At 29.7% G+C, this 18,298-nt stretch overlaps 1 protein-coding gene across 1 annotated transcript; it reads left to right on the plus strand.

Annotated features, from left to right (window-relative positions):
- The first annotated feature begins 9,493 nt into the window (after positions 1–9,493).
- Positions 9,494–10,283, plus strand: LOC107062232 (UDP-glycosyltransferase 90A1-like). Its single transcript, XM_015312629.1, has 2 exons — positions 9,494–9,596; positions 9,727–10,283. The coding sequence occupies exons 1-2, from the start codon at positions 9,494–9,496 to the stop codon at positions 10,281–10,283; spliced, it is 660 nt and encodes a 219-aa protein (XP_015168115.1).
- Positions 10,284–18,298: the final 8,015 nt, after the last annotated feature.

Raw genomic sequence — 18,298 nt, forward strand, 5'->3', positions numbered from 1 at the left:
TTTTTTATGTCCACGTGTGCAAATATATATGTTTAAAATACGGTATTAAATAGTCTAGGGAGGTAATAGGTCCTCATGAAAGTTTAGTATCGCAACAGCAAATCCGACCAAAGTTGGGGTATTTTTCAGACCCTTATCCCATTATAATATGAGAGTTTCTAATATGCAACATTCACACGCATTTTATTAATAAAGTAAACAACAAATATAATTAAAAATAAATGAAAAATGAAAAGATATAGTTTTTTTTTTTTAACCCTAGGGAGCTCCCACCCCTTTTGCTCCCTTGGTGACTCAAACTCGCAACCTTCGGGTTGGAAGTGAGGGGTGCTTACCATCCGAGCAACTCCCTCTCGTCAAAAATGAAAAGATATAGCACTAGATAACTAGAGGGTGTTTGAATTGATATATAAGTTGGTCAAACATATTTTTAAGTCAGTTTTTTACTTTTGGAAGTGTTTGACAAATATAATAAACAGCAAATATAAATAAAAATACATGAAAAATGAAAAGATCTACTAGATAACTAAGAGGGTGTTTGAATTGACTTAAAAGTTGGTCAAACCTATTTTTAACTAAGTTTTTTACTTTTGAAAGTGTTTGACAAATATAATAAACGACAAATATGATTAAAGATACATGAAAAATAAAAAGATATAACATTCGATAACTAAGAGGATTTTTGAATTGATTTAAAAGTTGGTCAAACATATTTTTAAGTCAGTTTTTTACTTTTGGAAGTGTTTGACGAATATAAAAATAAGTTTAAATAACTTAAAATAAGCTAGGAAGTGTTTGACAAGGTTAAAATAACTTAAAATAAGTTTAAAATGATAAAATAAGTTAAAAACCAAAAGTAGGTCTCTCCTAACTTTTTTTTTTACTTAAAAGTCATTTAAATTTGACTTTTTATTATCGACTTAAAAGCTATTTTTTTAAACCAATCCAAACAAACTCTAAGTTGGTTTAAAAACTAAGATATGACAATGTTACTTAATCAGATTTTAATAATTGATATTTTTTAAGTGAGATGAGATTATTCATTGAACAAAAAATAATATAATTTAATTTCAGTATTCTAAAAACGTAGAAGGGTTATAATCATATATATATATATAAATTAATGTAACGACACAAACCGTCGTTATTTAGAAAAGCAAAACTTTGAGAAAATACTAGGCTACTGTCTCGCCAGGGCAGGCCAGATGTTGCTAGGGCGGCAGCGCCACGACGGGGTAAGTAGCTGCCAGAGCGGGGCAGAATATAAATAACGCGAAATCTTATTTTCTCCTTCTTCCAAAAACACCTAATTAGGCATAAACCACCCCAGAAACCCTCCAAAAGCTGTTATAGGCTTGGGAAAGAAAGAGGAAGAGAGTTCTAACGTAAGGAGATCGATGACTTGCGGATTCATGGCCAATTTCACCGTCTTGTCGCACGAAAATTTGAATTGGATCTATAATTTCGTGCAGCAGCTTGGCCCCAGGTAGGCTAGGTTTATTTAAATTGAGTAGTTTCAAATTCGTTATTCACTGCGTAGTATATTGGAATTGACGGTAGAATTCATGCTTAGGCTTGTTATGCGCCGAAAAGGGATTGATTACGTGCATATTCCTAATTAATGAGTTAGGGTTTGGAAATAGTAGTGATTCCTAATGTTATAGGGTATTGTTGACTGGTGGCTAGATGATATGGGTATGTATAAGTAAAGCGTAACGGAGGTAGCAAACCTACCGAATTGATCATAAAACAATGCATGTCAGGGACTTGAGTATTCGACTATATGTTGTAAGTAGGGTAGGTGATGGTTATGATTTCTTGTCGTGTGATATATGTTTGTTCTTGTTTCATTATGATACATGCATGTATGTATGTGAATGTTGCATTATTAATCACACTAATCTTAAATGAGGATAGATGAATAATCGAATGCCATAAATCATGACTTGATTGTATGATTATATTATGAAAATATATTTGTGATAGTGATTGTGGCTTGATGAATGGATTGTGTGTTACGTTTAGACATACTAACTTGGATCGGTTGCCACGTTGTGGCATAAACATGGATCAGTTGCCACGTATCAACATAAATATTGAAACGAGTGTCACGATCTGACACGCTAACTTGGAACGGGTACCACGTACCGGTACACTAGCAGTTTGGGCTTGGTTCCATGAGAGGGCCATTGACTTGTATTATATGTGTAATTGCTTGCGTTATTGATGATGTGGAATTGGGCGTGTTTCCTGAATGATTGGTGTATTGTACACTATGTTCTTATAGGTGGGGGTTGCAATGTTGTAAGTTAATTGGAGATATCTGATTTTGTAATAAACTGTGGATGGTAGAGTTTCAATTCAATTGTAGTATGGTAAGGGGGAACTAAGAGACCCGGGTGCTATCCTTGTTAATTAGAATGTGGGCATGGGCATTATTGTTAAGGCTCGGGGTGGTGGTTAGTGATAGTGTTATCAGTTGGGTTTAACCACTAAAAGAGTGGTAATATAAACGGATAGTAAGCTTCGATAAGCGTAAGGTGGGGTCGTATGTTGGGTAGAGATGAGAAAAACACAAGGGTGTATCGTGAGTGGTTAACCGGGTTGGTAGTAGTGTATCGGAAAACTTCCTTAGGGGATTGATTGATTGGGTGTAATCACAACGAAGTGAGTAAGAGGTTAGAGGCAAGTGAACTAGTGTGATGTTAATATTCAGAATGGTGAGAGTAGGTAAAATATAAAGGTGGATGAGCGATTGGTCTTATTGCATGTTTCACCAGTTGATTTCTTATATTATGCGGTGGGTATTCGGGTTGACCGATGATGCCTACTAGTACGTGGGGTTGTACTAATACTACTCTTGCTATGCCTTTTTGGCATAGTTTGGTTGCAGGATCAGTGATGTTTCATAGGTGAAGGCGAAGGAAATCTCTAGCAATTTCTATCTTTCCTTCAGCATAGTGGGAGTTGTGTCTTTTCGTTATCATGTTTTATGTTGTACTCTTAGTAGCTCTTGTACCTATTTAGACTAGATCCTTGGGGAGTTAATTACTTTACAAGTCTGAACTTTGAGTCGTTTTAAATTCTTGTTTTATATTATATGAATTTCTTTTATTCGTCAGTTATTCCTAATTTTCCTTATTTTTAAAACATTGGGATTGAGGGTTCTCATACTTAGATGTTAGAGTGGGTGCCCGCAAGGCCCGGTGGGTTGGGTCGTGACTAATAATCATAATCATATATATAAAAGTGAACCCTAGGCCCGCCTACATGTCGGCACCACAAATCAGAATTCCCTTTTAATTTATTTATTTCCAAAACTAGCCTTCACATTCATGAAAAATTGTGATTTTTATGAAAAGTTACGACTTTTATGAAAAGTTGTGACTTTTATGAAGAGTTGCGACTTTTATGAAAAGTTGTAACTTTTATGAAAGGTTGTGACCTTTCCGAAGGGTTGTGACATTTTCTATAAGGCACAATAAACATTTGTTCACATGACCCTTTGTTGTCTATAAATAAAGAGACTACCTCTCATTTTAAAACAATGAAATTCTGAACTTCTTATTCTACACAATTAAATATTCGTGTATTTTGCTCATGTTGAGTGACTCACTACCACCATTGTTTTGTACCGAGAAGATCTATTCCTTTAAATCTCGGGTACTAGACGAGAATAATTTTCTTAAGGGGACACTGTGCATTCAGTGGGCTCGATTTTTTCCTTTCTGTTTCATTCTATTGTTACAGATCCTGATATGTTTTTTTACGGTCATTAATTTATGCTTATGTTATTAATTGTTGTTTTTGACTACATGTTTTAAACTTTGTTGTTTATGTTTTTCAAAGTTATTGTTATAAGTATTTGTTAGTACAAATTAAATAGCACACGTTAATTGAGTATTCATGCAAGTTTTATCTACTGAAATTCTTGAATGTACAATAAAAAATATCTTAAAGATCTATATTACCATCTCTGGAAGACAAAATTCAAATTTGGTATGTCATTGTAAGGACATAAAGACCTTAAAAACTTTACTGCAACTTGATGTGCAAAGTGAATCAGGAAAATAAGACAAAAATTAATAAACTTTTGGCATGTGTTCAAGGATGTGTCGAATGACCTATAGAGGAATATGACTAGATTGGAGCTTTTTTTAATCCTAGAGACATAGACAACTACACAATAAATTAATTGCTCATATTCAATATGAAATATGGACATATTTTCAAGTTTACTGCAAATTGTAAATGTTTTTCTTGAAGTAATAGATGTGTTTCCTCGACACTGCAATTGGAGTAGAAGTGTAGTTTCAAATTGAACTTCATCACTTTGGTAATGTCGTTGATTTTTAAAAAACAATCAAACAAACTGAATAGTTTTGTGTAATATTTTTCCCTTTCAAATATGTATAATAAGGTGAATTGTTGTCTAATATGATACATTCTCCTTTTAATTTTTCATTTTAATGATTACTTATTATACATTTAAACGAGGAACTTTAAAATGATAGATGTAAAACAAAATGTAGGATTGAACTTTCTACACGTTAGAATTAGAATATTTGTTCACTTTTTTCAGCCTTTTAAAATTTATTTATCCCTTCACCAACAATTATTTATTTATTAGAAAATTTAATATCTCCGGTTGATGTTCATTTGATTCCATAAAAATATCAAATAGTAACACTTCATGGAAGCAAAATGATAAATTATAAAATCAAATTAAAGATGATTGACTGAATGATAAATGATAAGATCGATGTTATAATTATCATCTTCCTTTACATTATTACTGTTTGTTACTACGTAATCTTGTATGTAACATAATATAGTGTTTTAGTTTTAATGACTGGTAGGTTTTAAGTATTATTTTATAAATTACGTGATATTAAATTCCCGCAATATAGTGTTTTAGTTTTAATGATCAATAGGTTTTAAGTATTATTTTATAAATTTTATGATATTAAATTCTCACGCGAGGCGCAAATGATTTTACTAGTTTAATTCTAATATAGGATCTTCGCATATGTTTTACTAATAAAGTAAAGCGTAAATATAGTCAATAACGGAAAAATATAGCACAAGACATCTAAATTAGTTAAAAACTCAAAGATACGGAAAATATTACCATATCTTTTTTTAATAATTGAAAAATAATTTTGTGAATTTTATAGTATGCTAAACTTAATGGTTTGCCTAATATGTATAAACTATAAAGTGAGAATTCCCATATTATTTGTCTAGGTTTGAATATTTATGTCTTGTGTGTAAATTAATGGATGTAGGCTTAGAATGTGTTAAAAATCCCATATAAAATATACAATTCATACATTAAAATACTTTTAATCAGCCATTTAATATAAATGATTAAAAGAAAATAAATGCTTCATCAGTATATAGTGATGAAAACTTCAAAATATTACGTAATATAAAAAAAAGCAAAATATTATGTTTCTTGTAAATAGTTTTTATCCTAGGATAAATTGATACTTCAATGCTATTTTATTACAACAAAAACAACTTTTAGCGGCAATAAATAGACACATTAATAAAGAGTGTTAAAGTTTTTACCGGCATTAGTTAAGTGTCATTAGATTCAATGTCGCTAAAAACTGTAGAGACATAGACAAACAATGTTAATTGCCACTAAAAATACATATTTAGCGACAATTGAGCTATTGCCGCTAAAGATCATTTTTTATGTAGTGAATTTCTTGCACTCGTTAGCATCACTTGTCTCTATTTATTTAGATTATGATTATAAAGGAATTAATGAAAATTTGACAACCTTACTAATATAAAAACATTTTTGAATATTGTACAATTTTTTTCTATGGCAATATATATATGACTTTCTAGCTTATGAGTATGATATTATGGTCAATAATTTAATCAAAATCAAAATTAACTTCTCTTCGTTGCAAGCAGTTTCATTATGCAACTTACACTTGAATTTTGACACGTGAAAAATTCTAACGATAATTTTTTTTATGACTTTGATATTTTAGTAATGTTGTGATTTTTTATCTCAAAATTAAGTCATCGACGATAGTCGTTGTTTCCTTGTGATTAATTTAAATAATTATATTCATTAAGTATGTTTTAACACAATTTTTAAGTTCATTATTTATTAGTTATTTGCTATATTTAAAATTTGTTGATTGTGAAAAGTAGTGTTTTTATGACATGCAGTTGATCATAGACTTATGTCGGATAATAATTTCAACTTGATTAAAATATATAAATTTTTAAATTTTACTTTATAAAAATCAAAGTACAAATTTAATAAACCAGTTCATCCTCTAAAAAATAAAGTGTTAAAAAGGTAGGCATCAATATAACTAAAAATGGAAAAACGAAAAGATATAATACAAGACAGCTAGATTAGTTAAAAACTTAATACATGAAAATTATCACCAAATTAATTTTTGATAATTATTTTATTTGCCTAAAATAGAATTTAGTCAAAGGTGGTGATATGCTAAATTTAATGTTATGCTTAATGTAGAAGTTTTGGTCTAGGTCATATTTTGACATTTTTTTCTATTTTACTGCACATAGCTTTTCTTTTATCTTTATAACCCTAACTTATTTGGTTGATTGTAGTAAGAAGGCTTTTAATTTAGGAAATGAAGTCAAAATATCATTATCTAATAGATTTTAGAATTATATGTTTCAATCTTCAAAGTTTTATCCAAGATTAGTAAATGAAAAGCTTTTATGAAAATTCTCGTAAAATTGAGAATAAATTTTTCATGTTGTATATGCCAAATCATAAAAAAAAAATATAGTAGTAATTGCTGTCATTTTTTTTTAAAAAAAAAAACTACCCGAATTTTTCATTTTTGTAATAATTATGAATTTTCTAATATAGCTGTAAAAAGTGTAAAAATTATACCCTCTTCTTTTTTCACTTCAACTATATAAAATTCTTCTTGCATGATTTCTCAACATGTGATGAAACATAATTAAATTCAATAAATTTTCCTGTAGCATGAATATCATATATGTTGACTAATCACTTTTTAATTAAAGAATTGGTTTATCGCTAAGGGATTATTAATTTTACAATAATTTTATTTTCTTAATATTGGGCTATTGATTCTTTACGATTAAATTAGCTTTTAAAAGTTAAAGTATTAATAACATACATATGGAGTAAAGTTTTAAATTCGTATATATAGATTATTTTTTAAAGAAAACATAATAATAACTTTAGATATCTCAAAATATACTCTCTTGTTATTATAGTAATAGTAAAATTACTCGCTTCTCGCGTGGGAATTTAATATCACTATAATTTATAAAATAATACTTAAAATCTATCAGTCAGTAAAGCTAAAACACTATATTATCTTACATACAAGATTACGTAGTAACGAACATTAATAATGTAAAGGAAAATGATAATTATAACATCTTATCATTTATCCTTCAATCAATCATCTTTATTTGATTTTATAATTTATCCTTTTGCTTTCAAGAACTGTTACTATTTGATATTTTTGGGGAATCAAATGAACATCAACCTGAAATATTAAATTTTCTAACAAATAAATAATCGTTGGTGAAGGCATAATTAAATTTTAAAAGGCTGAAAATAGTGAACAAATATTCTAATTCTAACGTGTAGAAAGTTCAGCTTTACCTTTTGTTTTACATATATCGTTTTAATGTTCTCCCATTTAAATGTATCATAAGTAATTATTAAAATGGAAAATTAAAGGGAGAATGTATCATATTGGACAACAATTGAACTTATTATTTATATACTTGAAAGGGAAAAATATTACACAAAACTATTCAGTTTGTTTGGATTTTTTTTTTAAATCAACATACCAGAGTGATGGAGTTCAATTTAAAACTACACTTCTATTCCAATCGCAGTGTTGAGAAACACATTTATTACTTCAAGAAAAGTATTTACAACTTGCAGTAAACTTGAAAATCTGTCCATTCTTCATATTGAATATGAACAATTAATTTATTGTGTAGTTATCTATGTCTTTGTGCAAAAGAAGAAGAAGAACTTCAGATTTTTTATTGTTTGAAAATGAGAGGAAATCCCTCTATTTGTAGACAACAAAGGATAGTGTGAACAAATGTTTATTGTATCGTATCAGAAAGGTTACAATTCTTTGAAAAAGTTACAACCCTTCGGAAAGGGTGCAATCTTTCATAAAAGTCGCAACTCTTCAATAGTCACAACTTTTCATGAAAGGGGAAGACTAGTTTTGGAAATAAATAAATTAAAAGAAAATTTTGGTTTGTGGTGGCGCCACGTAGGCGGGTCTAAGGTTCTCTTTATATATATACTAGGTAAATTACTCGTGTTTCGCACGGGATTGAACTATTTTATTAAACTTACATATAATCATTCAGTTTTATTCGTATTTTCGATACATACACTACATTGTCAAGAACATTTTATCTTTAGGCAAAGCATTGCTTCGAAATCTTAAAGTGGTATATTTTTTTTAATTTTCGTTTTTGTTCTACAAAAATTATGAGTCATAGAGAGATTTTAAGTATAAGAAAGAAGTCGAAGAAAATCTCCATGGAAATAGTTGGTCAGAAGTAATGAAATTTTCTAAATTTCAAAAAGTTATAAAGAACAGCATCAGACGTTAAAGAAGAGACCAGAAAGCCTCGAACAACAACACTCCCAAGCGAAGTGGAACATCACGTCCATACAAGAACATAATTAACAAATTCAAATAAAGGACCTTCAGCTCTTTTCTTATGAACCTCCATCAATCTATTTTTTATTATAGTATGACGTATCATGTATATGTATATGTTAAAAATAACCCTAAAATTGTTAGTATCATAAATGTTTTTCCTCACTGTTCCAGAATAGTCGTTACTATTGCTTAGGTTTCATATCACTGGCACCAACTTATTTGGAATTGAACTATAGTTATTGTTATGGTTATAGTATGCAGTTACAAATAATTAATGCAATTATCAACCAAGCAGTAGGTGACATTTGAATGGAACTGTTCACAATTGGATATTCTACACCAAAATTTTGACACATAACATATGAAAATCTCACAGCATAATTTTGTGAGCACTTGAACTCACAAATATCCACAAATAATAATAAAGACGACCTTACTTTCCTAACAATCAAGAAGAAAAGGGCACGTTGCTTAACATAATTTTCAAAAAGATACTATGTCCGATCTCGGGCTGTATCCAAGTTTACAGTTCACAAATTTAATTGAAAGAAGCCAAAAGAAAGAGTTATTACTTCTTCGGAAAAGGGTCAAAAATACCCCTGAACTATTAGAAATGGATCAAATATACCCTCCGTTTTGATTTTTGGGGTCAAAAATACCCTTACCGTTAGTGTATTGGCTCACTTTTACCCCTCAAAACTAACAGATGCCATGTCACCTAAAAAATCACATAAAACAAATTTTTTTTGCTGACTTGGAAATTTAAATGGACAAAAAGATAATGTGCAAATTGTAGTGGTACAATCATGGATCCACAAAAGAAATCACTGAATGCAGAGATGCAAATACAATCAAAAGTAATCTATAAGATCGATGTTGCCATTGTCGTTCTCTTAACTGAAGACGAAAGTTTATAAATAAAATAGGAAAAGTCACACCAAATTTCTTCTCTCTATTCTTTATCAATTCCGACAACACCTCGGACCAAAATCATGGTGTGTTGGGCCTTTTTGCTTAACCAAGCGGGCCATTAAAGCAGCACTCTCTCAAACCGATGAAACATGGAGGCAATGGCTAAACAATAAATTGACAGAAAAACAACCTGTTCTGTTCGTAGCATTTGGTACTCAGGCAGATATTTCTGCTGAGCAAATACAAGAAATTGCAAAGGGACTTGAATTATCCAACACATGTTTCTTATGGGTAACAAGACAAAATGTTATCGAGCATTTGGCAGGGTTAGAGGACAGAGTAAAAAACAGAGCATTAATAGTGAAAGAATGGGTAGATCAGAATGAGGTGTTGAATCACAAAAGCAACAAAGGGTTTTTGAGTCATTGTGGATGGAACTCTATTTTGGAAAGTATATGTACTAAAGTGCCTATTTTGGCACTACCATTTATGGCTGAGCAGCACTTAAATGCAAGAATGGTGACGGAAGAAATTGGGGTGGGGCTGAGGTTCATACTGAGAAATGGATCAGTGAGGGGATTCGTGGAAGCTGAAGAAGTTGAGAAAATGGTGAGAGAGTTAATGGAAGGTGAAAATGGAGAAATGGTGAGGAAGAATTGGGAGAAAATGCAAAGGAAGAATTAGACCCACTTGTGGATTGTTGCTGCCATGTTGGGAAGTTTTGTCCATTTGAATTTCCAAGTCAGCAAAAAAATATTGTTTTATGTGATTTTTTAAGTGACATGGCATCTATTAGTTTTGAGGGGTAAAAGTGAGCCAATATACTAACGGTAACGGTATTTTTGACCCCAAAATCAAACGGAGGGTATATTTGATCTTTTTCTAATAGTTCAAGGGTATTTTTGACCCTTTTCCCTTACTTCTTTATCAATAAAACAAAAAACTTTATCAAAAGAAAGAGTTATCGCTACAACAAAAATGATCTTTAACTGCAATTAATAGCTTAATTGTCGCTAAATATGTATTTTCAGAGACAATTGACACTCTCTATAAATGTCCTTAAAGTCTATAGCAACATTGATTTTAATGACAATTAATTAATGTCGGTAAAGACTCTAGCACTCTTTGTTATTGTGCCTATTTATTGCCGATAAAAAATATTTTTGTTATAGTGTATTTTGGACATTTGTTAGTTTCAAGAAAACTTGATCTCTTATTATTGCCCAAAAAGAAGAGACAAAGAAATATGGCAAATTAGTTAACTTTCAATAAAAGAAGTGAACTAATGTTCTCTATACTAATATTTTTAGGAAGAGTGCAATGGCATACGAAATGTTTGTACCTAAGAAAAAACAATCAAAATAATATGTTGGTTGTGACAAGCAAGAGAGAAATCTGTTTTAGTTATCACATATTTGTTGTTGCGTGCTATCAAATATAGCACAACCCACAAGCAATTTTTCCAAAAAGTATATGAAGAAACCTATAGAAAGGGACAAAAGATAAGATAAATTTTTAATCATCCTCACTGGAATTTTTAACAGAGTGCAAAAAAATCACCAAAATAGCAAAAAGATATTGTAATAGATACATGTATCACTATGACTTACACTAAAAAATTAAGCTTCATGAAATAATAGGAAGAAAACTTTGATGAATGAAACACACTTCGGGTCTGTTTGGAAATTCACCTGTTAATTGGAATTGGTGTAATTACTAGGGTTAATTACCAACCTAGTAATTACACAGTCTAGTAATTACACTGACCTATTTGTTTGCCTCAGTGTAATTATACATGTCTTGTTTGGATGCCACAGTGTAATTACACATGTTCTGTTTGGATGCACAATTGTAATCATAAATTTATATAAAATTTTAAAAATAAAAATTAATTATTTAAAATTTATAACTAAGACAAATAAGAAACTTTATAAATGATATTTAATTAAATATTTAAGATATATATTATTTTTTGAAAATATATTAATTAATAAACATATGTTCTTAACTATTATTATGAAAAAAATAATTGATTTATATTTTTTCAAATTAATATATTTCAATTGAATTGATCATAAAAACTGAAAGTGTGAAGTTTTTACGAAAATCGTGAAATGGATGTTTGATAAAAAGATTAATATATAAATAAAATGTCATAAATTATTAAAATATTTGACAAAAATATAATCTAATTATAAAATGACTTGCAATGTGAATTAAATATTACTTAAACAAATGAAACTGAAAATATTAACATATGTAATAAATTCAAAACAAAAAATTTAACATAATACTTTTATCGCAAACTTCAACATAGCATGTATAATTATGATTTGTTTTTATTTTTAGTCTATAACCTTACTTAACAATAAATTCTATGTTAATTAAAAATTAGATTACTAATAAAATTATGCTAATGAGAAAATAAGTATGGCATAAAGAAATAGATAATACGAAAAAATTGCATAGAATCACATGACGTAAGGTTGAGAATGAGAAGAAAATGAAATATAATAATATAAAATAAAAAATAAACTTTTAGAAAATTTTAGAATAATAAAAATAAAAAAAGAACTTAAAATAATAGAAATAAAATAAATAAATAATAAAAAATAAAAAATAAAAAGAAGAAATTAAAAAGTAACCAACTGGTAATTACACCATGTATTCCAGCAATTCACAGCCTCTCCCTTACCCCCTGTCAATCACACCAATTACATGTTGATTAAGTAATTACCTGTCCAATCAAACATGACAAATAGTGTAATTACACCCAATTACACCAAATTTAAATAACTAGGGTGACTTTCCAAACAGTCCCTTCATAAGAAGCTTAATTAATGTGTTTGAATTCGTCTCCCTATAGCAAAAAAAAACAAACCTACAAACAATAGTGACCGACATAAAAGTTTTGTTTACTAAAGAACCAAATGTAATGAATTCAACCATTTCACCAGCGTTATGAGTTGTGGACTGAGAGGTGCAACGGTAGTAGTGTCGCATTGCAATTAAAATCAATTTTCTTTGTTTATATGGAGAAACCTGTAGAAAGGGACAAAAGAGAAGATCAACTTCCAATCATCCTTGTTGAAATTTTTAACAGAGTTAAAAAAAAAAGTCACCAAAATAGCAAAAAGAAATTGTCATGGTTACATGAATCACTATGACTTATAGTAAAGATTAAGCTCCATGAAATAGGAGGAAGAAAACTTTGAGGAATGAAACAAACTTCATAAGAAGCTTAATTAATGTAAAAAAAACCTACAAATAATAGTGGCAGGAAATTCCTCTATTTATAGATAACAAAGGATAGTGTGAACAAATGTTTATTGTACCTTATCAGAAAGGTCACAACTTTTGGAAAAGTTTCAACCCTTCGGAAGGTCACAACCTTTCATAAAAGTCACAAGTTTTCATAAAAGTCGCAACTCTTCGTAAAAAATCACAATTTTTCATAAATGAGAAAGGCTAGTTTTGAAAATAAATAGATTAAAAGGGAATTCTGATTTGTGGTGGCGCCTATATGATATATGATATCGGAAAATATATTTGGCAGGACACTATTTTGGCACGAAATGATACGACCTTCCTTTGTGGGGTAAGGTCGTAATTAAAGGAGGCTGGCAAGGGTATTGCTGTAAATACTTTTTTTTTCTTGCACCCAAAATGCCCTCTAAAGTTAAACCACTAAAAGAAAAGTCTTAAACCACTAGATGGTTTGAAGAAATTACATTGCCTAAGAATTTTTTTTCCTTCCCAATAAAAAACACTACCCAAGAAGCATTTATTTATATTCACTTCAATACTCTATTCACTATCTTTCTTCCAAAAATTTTATCTTTCATTGTTGTTTATTCTTACATTCTTCTTCTTTTTAGTATCCCTTGTTTTTAAGGTGGGGGTGGGGGTGGGGGGGGGAAGTAAGGTATACTCATTAAATTTTAAAAACATTCTTTAAAGTAATATTTATCAATTTTTTGATTAATTAATACCTCTACAAATAATAATATTTTACAATTTCAATAATTATATTCCACGTTAAGAATAGCACTACTAATTTTCATGAAATTCAAAACATTTAATGAATCCATTATTTTCTGATTAAATTAATTATTATTTTAATAATATTTCCTTAAGAGTATTAATTGTAGGGATAAAGTGAGAAAAAAATTAACTAATTTTATTTTAATTTAATGAATAAACAAGTATAATATATATATATATATATGGCTGAAATACTGTTCATTGCCTGTAATCAAAAATTGGTATCAGAGCCAAGCCAAGTACTAAAATATGGAATTAGATTTTAATCTAATAAAACCTTTCTGGTATATAGATAGAGACCTTAATAGCAATATTACAGGTAATCAAACCTCTGAAAGAAGATTTGAAAAGAAAAATACTATCTATAATCACCAAGAGAAAGAAATTTGAAGAAGAATTATATGAAATACATCATTATAATTTCTCAGACGAAAGATTTGATATGAGTACTTCTGATTATTACTTTTCAGAATAAATCATGAGCCTAAAAGAAGTCTCAGAATTGTTAAAAGACTTAATAGAAAGTCATAAACAAGTTACTCTAAGGCTAAAAATGATAGAAATAGAAATAACTGCTATAAAAGAAAATCTTCCTGGAAGAATAACAAACATAATAGAAAAGACTGAAAAAATTGACAAAAGAATAAGTCAAAAATATATTAAAGATTTATTAGCAAACGACCTCAGTCTTGCGGCTTACTTCCTTATTGTTCCTCCTTAAGGCTGAAGATCGCAACCTTCGTTTAAGACTATTATGGGTTTGAGAAGAGAGATATCAAAACCAAACTTTATTTCATATAAAATATTTTACAGATAAACTATATACTTTACAATACTCACGACATGAAAGAAATACTTTTCCCTGGCGGGAGAAGTTACTACTCACTAGAACTCATACTCTCTAAGGTACCTAACATTTTTCTCTCAAGTGTTTTTCTCTCAGAAAATGTAGTCTGCTTCTTCAGTATGAAGTTCCTCTCCTTTTATAGATAGAATGAGGGACTTATTACAAAATATATATTTTTAGGGACTTCCCTAAATTTTTACATATTTCTCTTTTAGTCCTCCACTAATTGAAGATTCCTTGTTGATAGGATGAATAAAACTTCTTCTTTCTGTTGGTGGCCAACCGGATGTGACTTTTCTTTTTTATTTTGAGAAAAGAAAATATTATCTTCTTTTGTTGCTATCTTCATGACGTAAGCGCTTACGTTTTTTGTTTTGTCCTTGACAATTATTCTGATCCAGGATGATGGTGATCTAGCATCTTACATGCTAGCTTCCAAGTTTCTTCCGTTGCTCCCAATCTGTAAAGCTCTATGTCCAGAATTCTCTCTTTTATTTCTTTCGATTTTGATTTTCCTTTGGTTATTAAAACCCAATCTTCATCTTGATCTATTACTTGGTAGTCTTCGTTATAGAGTCGTTTAAGAATAAAATATAGCGCTTTTATTCCTAATGCTCTTCTAGTTTGAATCCATTTTTTGTTATGATGGGGAAGCTTCTTATCTACCCCTGTGGCTTTTACATTAAAATCTTTTATTTTTTCAACTGTTACGTAGTTGAGGGTTGGATAATATGCTTGTAAGTCTTGGCATTCCATTGCAATGCTGTAAAATCTGCAGTAAACTCCATCTCCTTGAGCATAATTTTTAACTGCATTAAGCAGTCTTGTTGGTAACTGGGACAATTCTTTTAGATCTTGTTTGGCATATACTCGATCTAAATATCCAAACTCAAATAATTGAGCTGTAAAATTTGGTATTCCATTGGGAAAAATTGATATTCTAGGAAATAAGCTTGTTGTTCCTAACACACCAAATGTTTCACCACTTTCTTCTGGAAGATTGTATACATATCTTGTAAATGCAAGATATTCTTCTTCTTTTGGGTGTTGTTTTCCAACCTGAAAAGAAGAAAACACTTTTGTTCCTGTTGGAACCTGGTTAGTTCTGCTTTCTGGTTTTCTAGATATAATTTTTTCAACTCTTGTTGAGGATGAGCTTGTTCCTTCTATAGAAGCTTTAGTTATTGCTTGGCTTTTTCCTTCATCTATTGATGTAGGAATAGGCATATCCAGGCTTACCTTTGAGATGTTTTTGACACTAGGTGCTAGTGGGACATCTCCTGCCACTTTGTTGGGACTAATATTCCCTTTCAGATTTGAATTCTGTTTTGGATATGTATCCAAATGTTCACATAAGAGTAAAAATTCTCTCATGTTTTCAGCATGCGTAGTACTGAGTTGATTGATTTCAGATTGCAGCATCCGAGACTGCTCCGATAATTTTGATAATTCATCTCTTATTTTGAAAAGCTTTTGGCTTTTGTCATCTATGGACTCATCCACGGTTTTCATTTTCTCATATATCCTGTTTACTAGGATTTTCGTCTGATTGTCCATATTGGACATTTCTGGAGATAAAATCTGCAAGAAAATTGTCATTTCCTTTTATGTATTCTATGGAAAATGAATAAAAAGATAATAGTACTTGCCATCGATGCAATCTTCTGTATTGTGGTTCAGAAGGAAGCTTGTTAAATATTAGCCCTGAAACTTGGGTATTATCAGTTCTAATAATGAATTGTTTTGGTAAAAGGAAAGCAGAAAATTTTCTAATTCCTCTAACAATGGCTAATAATTCTTTTTCATTTGTGGAATATCTTGTTTCAGCATCATTGAACGTACCACTTGTGTACCTGCAAATTTCATTTAAGTCGGTTTGCAATAATGCTCCCCAATGATAATCTGATGCGTCTGTTTGTAAAATCAGATTATCGTTATCTTCTGGTAATCTGAGTTTAGGCAACTTGGCACATTCTTCTTTTAGGCTTTTTATACACTGCGTGTGTTCTTCTGTCCATCCAAGTCTATTGGATTTTCTTATTAATTTTTGTAGTATATTCCATTTTTTCGCTAAATCCAGAATGAATTCTCCTGCGTAATTTAAACACCCTAGAAATCTTTGAATTTCTTGTTTCGTTGTTAATTTATTAGGAAATTCTATAATCTTTTTTGAGATATGCGATTGGAGTTCTATTCCATTTTTTGAAATAATCATTCCTAAGAATTCTATTTCATTTTTATTTATGTCAGCCTTTTTCTGACTTAACACAATTCCATTTTTTAAACAAATTTCTGAAAATTCTTTCAAATGTTTCAAATGTTCTTCATATGTTTTAGAACATATTAAAATGTCATCTATGTAGACTATTAAAAATTCTTTTTATGAGAATATTTTATCCATTTTCCTTTGAAATATTTGTGGGGCATTTTTTAGTCCAAAAGGCATTATCAACCACTCATAATGTCCATTAGGAGTGCTGAAAGCAATTAACTGTATTGAGTTTTCTGCTAGTTTTATTTGCCAAAATCCACTTTTACAGTCAAATTTTGAAAAATAGGTTTTTCCTTTTGCCAGATTAATTAAGTTATTTTTATTTGGGATAAAATATCCATCAAACAAGCAATTTTTATTTAGCTCTTTATAGTTTATTACCATTCGAGCTTTTCCTCTTTTTATTTCAGCATGATTTCTTACCATAAATGCTGGACTAATATGAGGACTTTTACTCATTCTTATTAATTTAAGTTGAGTAATTCTTTAAGTTGAATTTTAGATTCAATTTTATCATCTTCATTATAAAGCATGGGTTTGACTCTAATAATTATACTAAGGTCTTTTAAGGTTAAGGTTGCCCTTTCATGACTTTGTTCCCATCTTTCTAAAGGATTTTCTCCATAAGATTTTTGTAATTCTTCTTTAATCTTTTCTAGATTAAGACATTTACAACTAATTTTTCTTAGATTTTCTAAGTATTTTCTTTTGAACTTTCCATTATCTTTTTCAAGATTGTAAGGATTTTGTTTTCTTGGGACTTTTATGAAATGTCCACAGGGAGTTTTAAGGCTTATCATGTATAATGTTTGATGATAATCCTGAAATTGTTGTAGAAAATCATTTCCTAATAATAAATCTGTTTCCAGTTTATCATAAGCAAACAATTTATTTATAGAAACGATTTTTGATCCTAATATTATTTCTACCTTTTCTTTTGATTTATCTAGCTTTTCTTTATCTCCCGTGATTCCAATTATAGAGATATTATTTTTTCTTATGTCCCAATCTTTTATTAAAAAAGATTTTGCTAGGCTTGCTTCAGACCCATTGTCTATTTGACAACAAGTTGTAATTTTATTATCATAGAAAGTTATTTCTATGAAGACTGAAACTTTAAAATTTGTTTCTCTTGGCATTTTATATTTTTGGTATGAAACAGGTTTCACCCTTATATATCATTTCTATGCCGTTTTTTCCTATACTATAATCTTCTAATTTGTTTAGGAAAAGATTTCCTAAGATTAGATTCTGATCACTTTCGTGATTTGTAATATAACATGGTACTGTTATTCTTATATTATCTAGTTGTATGGGTAAATCAACCATACTTTTACAGCTAAAATTATTTCCTTCGAAGGTTTTATAGGTGTATTGTTTACCTTCGTATATTGATATTCCATCTAGTAGATTTTCTTTTACATGGTTAGCAGTTGCTCCTGTTTGTACCAAGATTTCTTGATATTTCCATTCAGTTCCATTGAAAATTCTTCCTTTTATCTTAGTTATATTTGAAGTTTCTAAGATTTTGAAAGG

This window comes from Solanum tuberosum, unplaced genomic scaffold (genome assembly GCF_000226075.1).
Source record: "Solanum tuberosum cultivar DM 1-3 516 R44 unplaced genomic scaffold, SolTub_3.0 scf00010, whole genome shotgun sequence".
In the NCBI taxonomy this organism is placed as follows: Eukaryota; Viridiplantae; Streptophyta; class Magnoliopsida; order Solanales; family Solanaceae; genus Solanum; species Solanum tuberosum.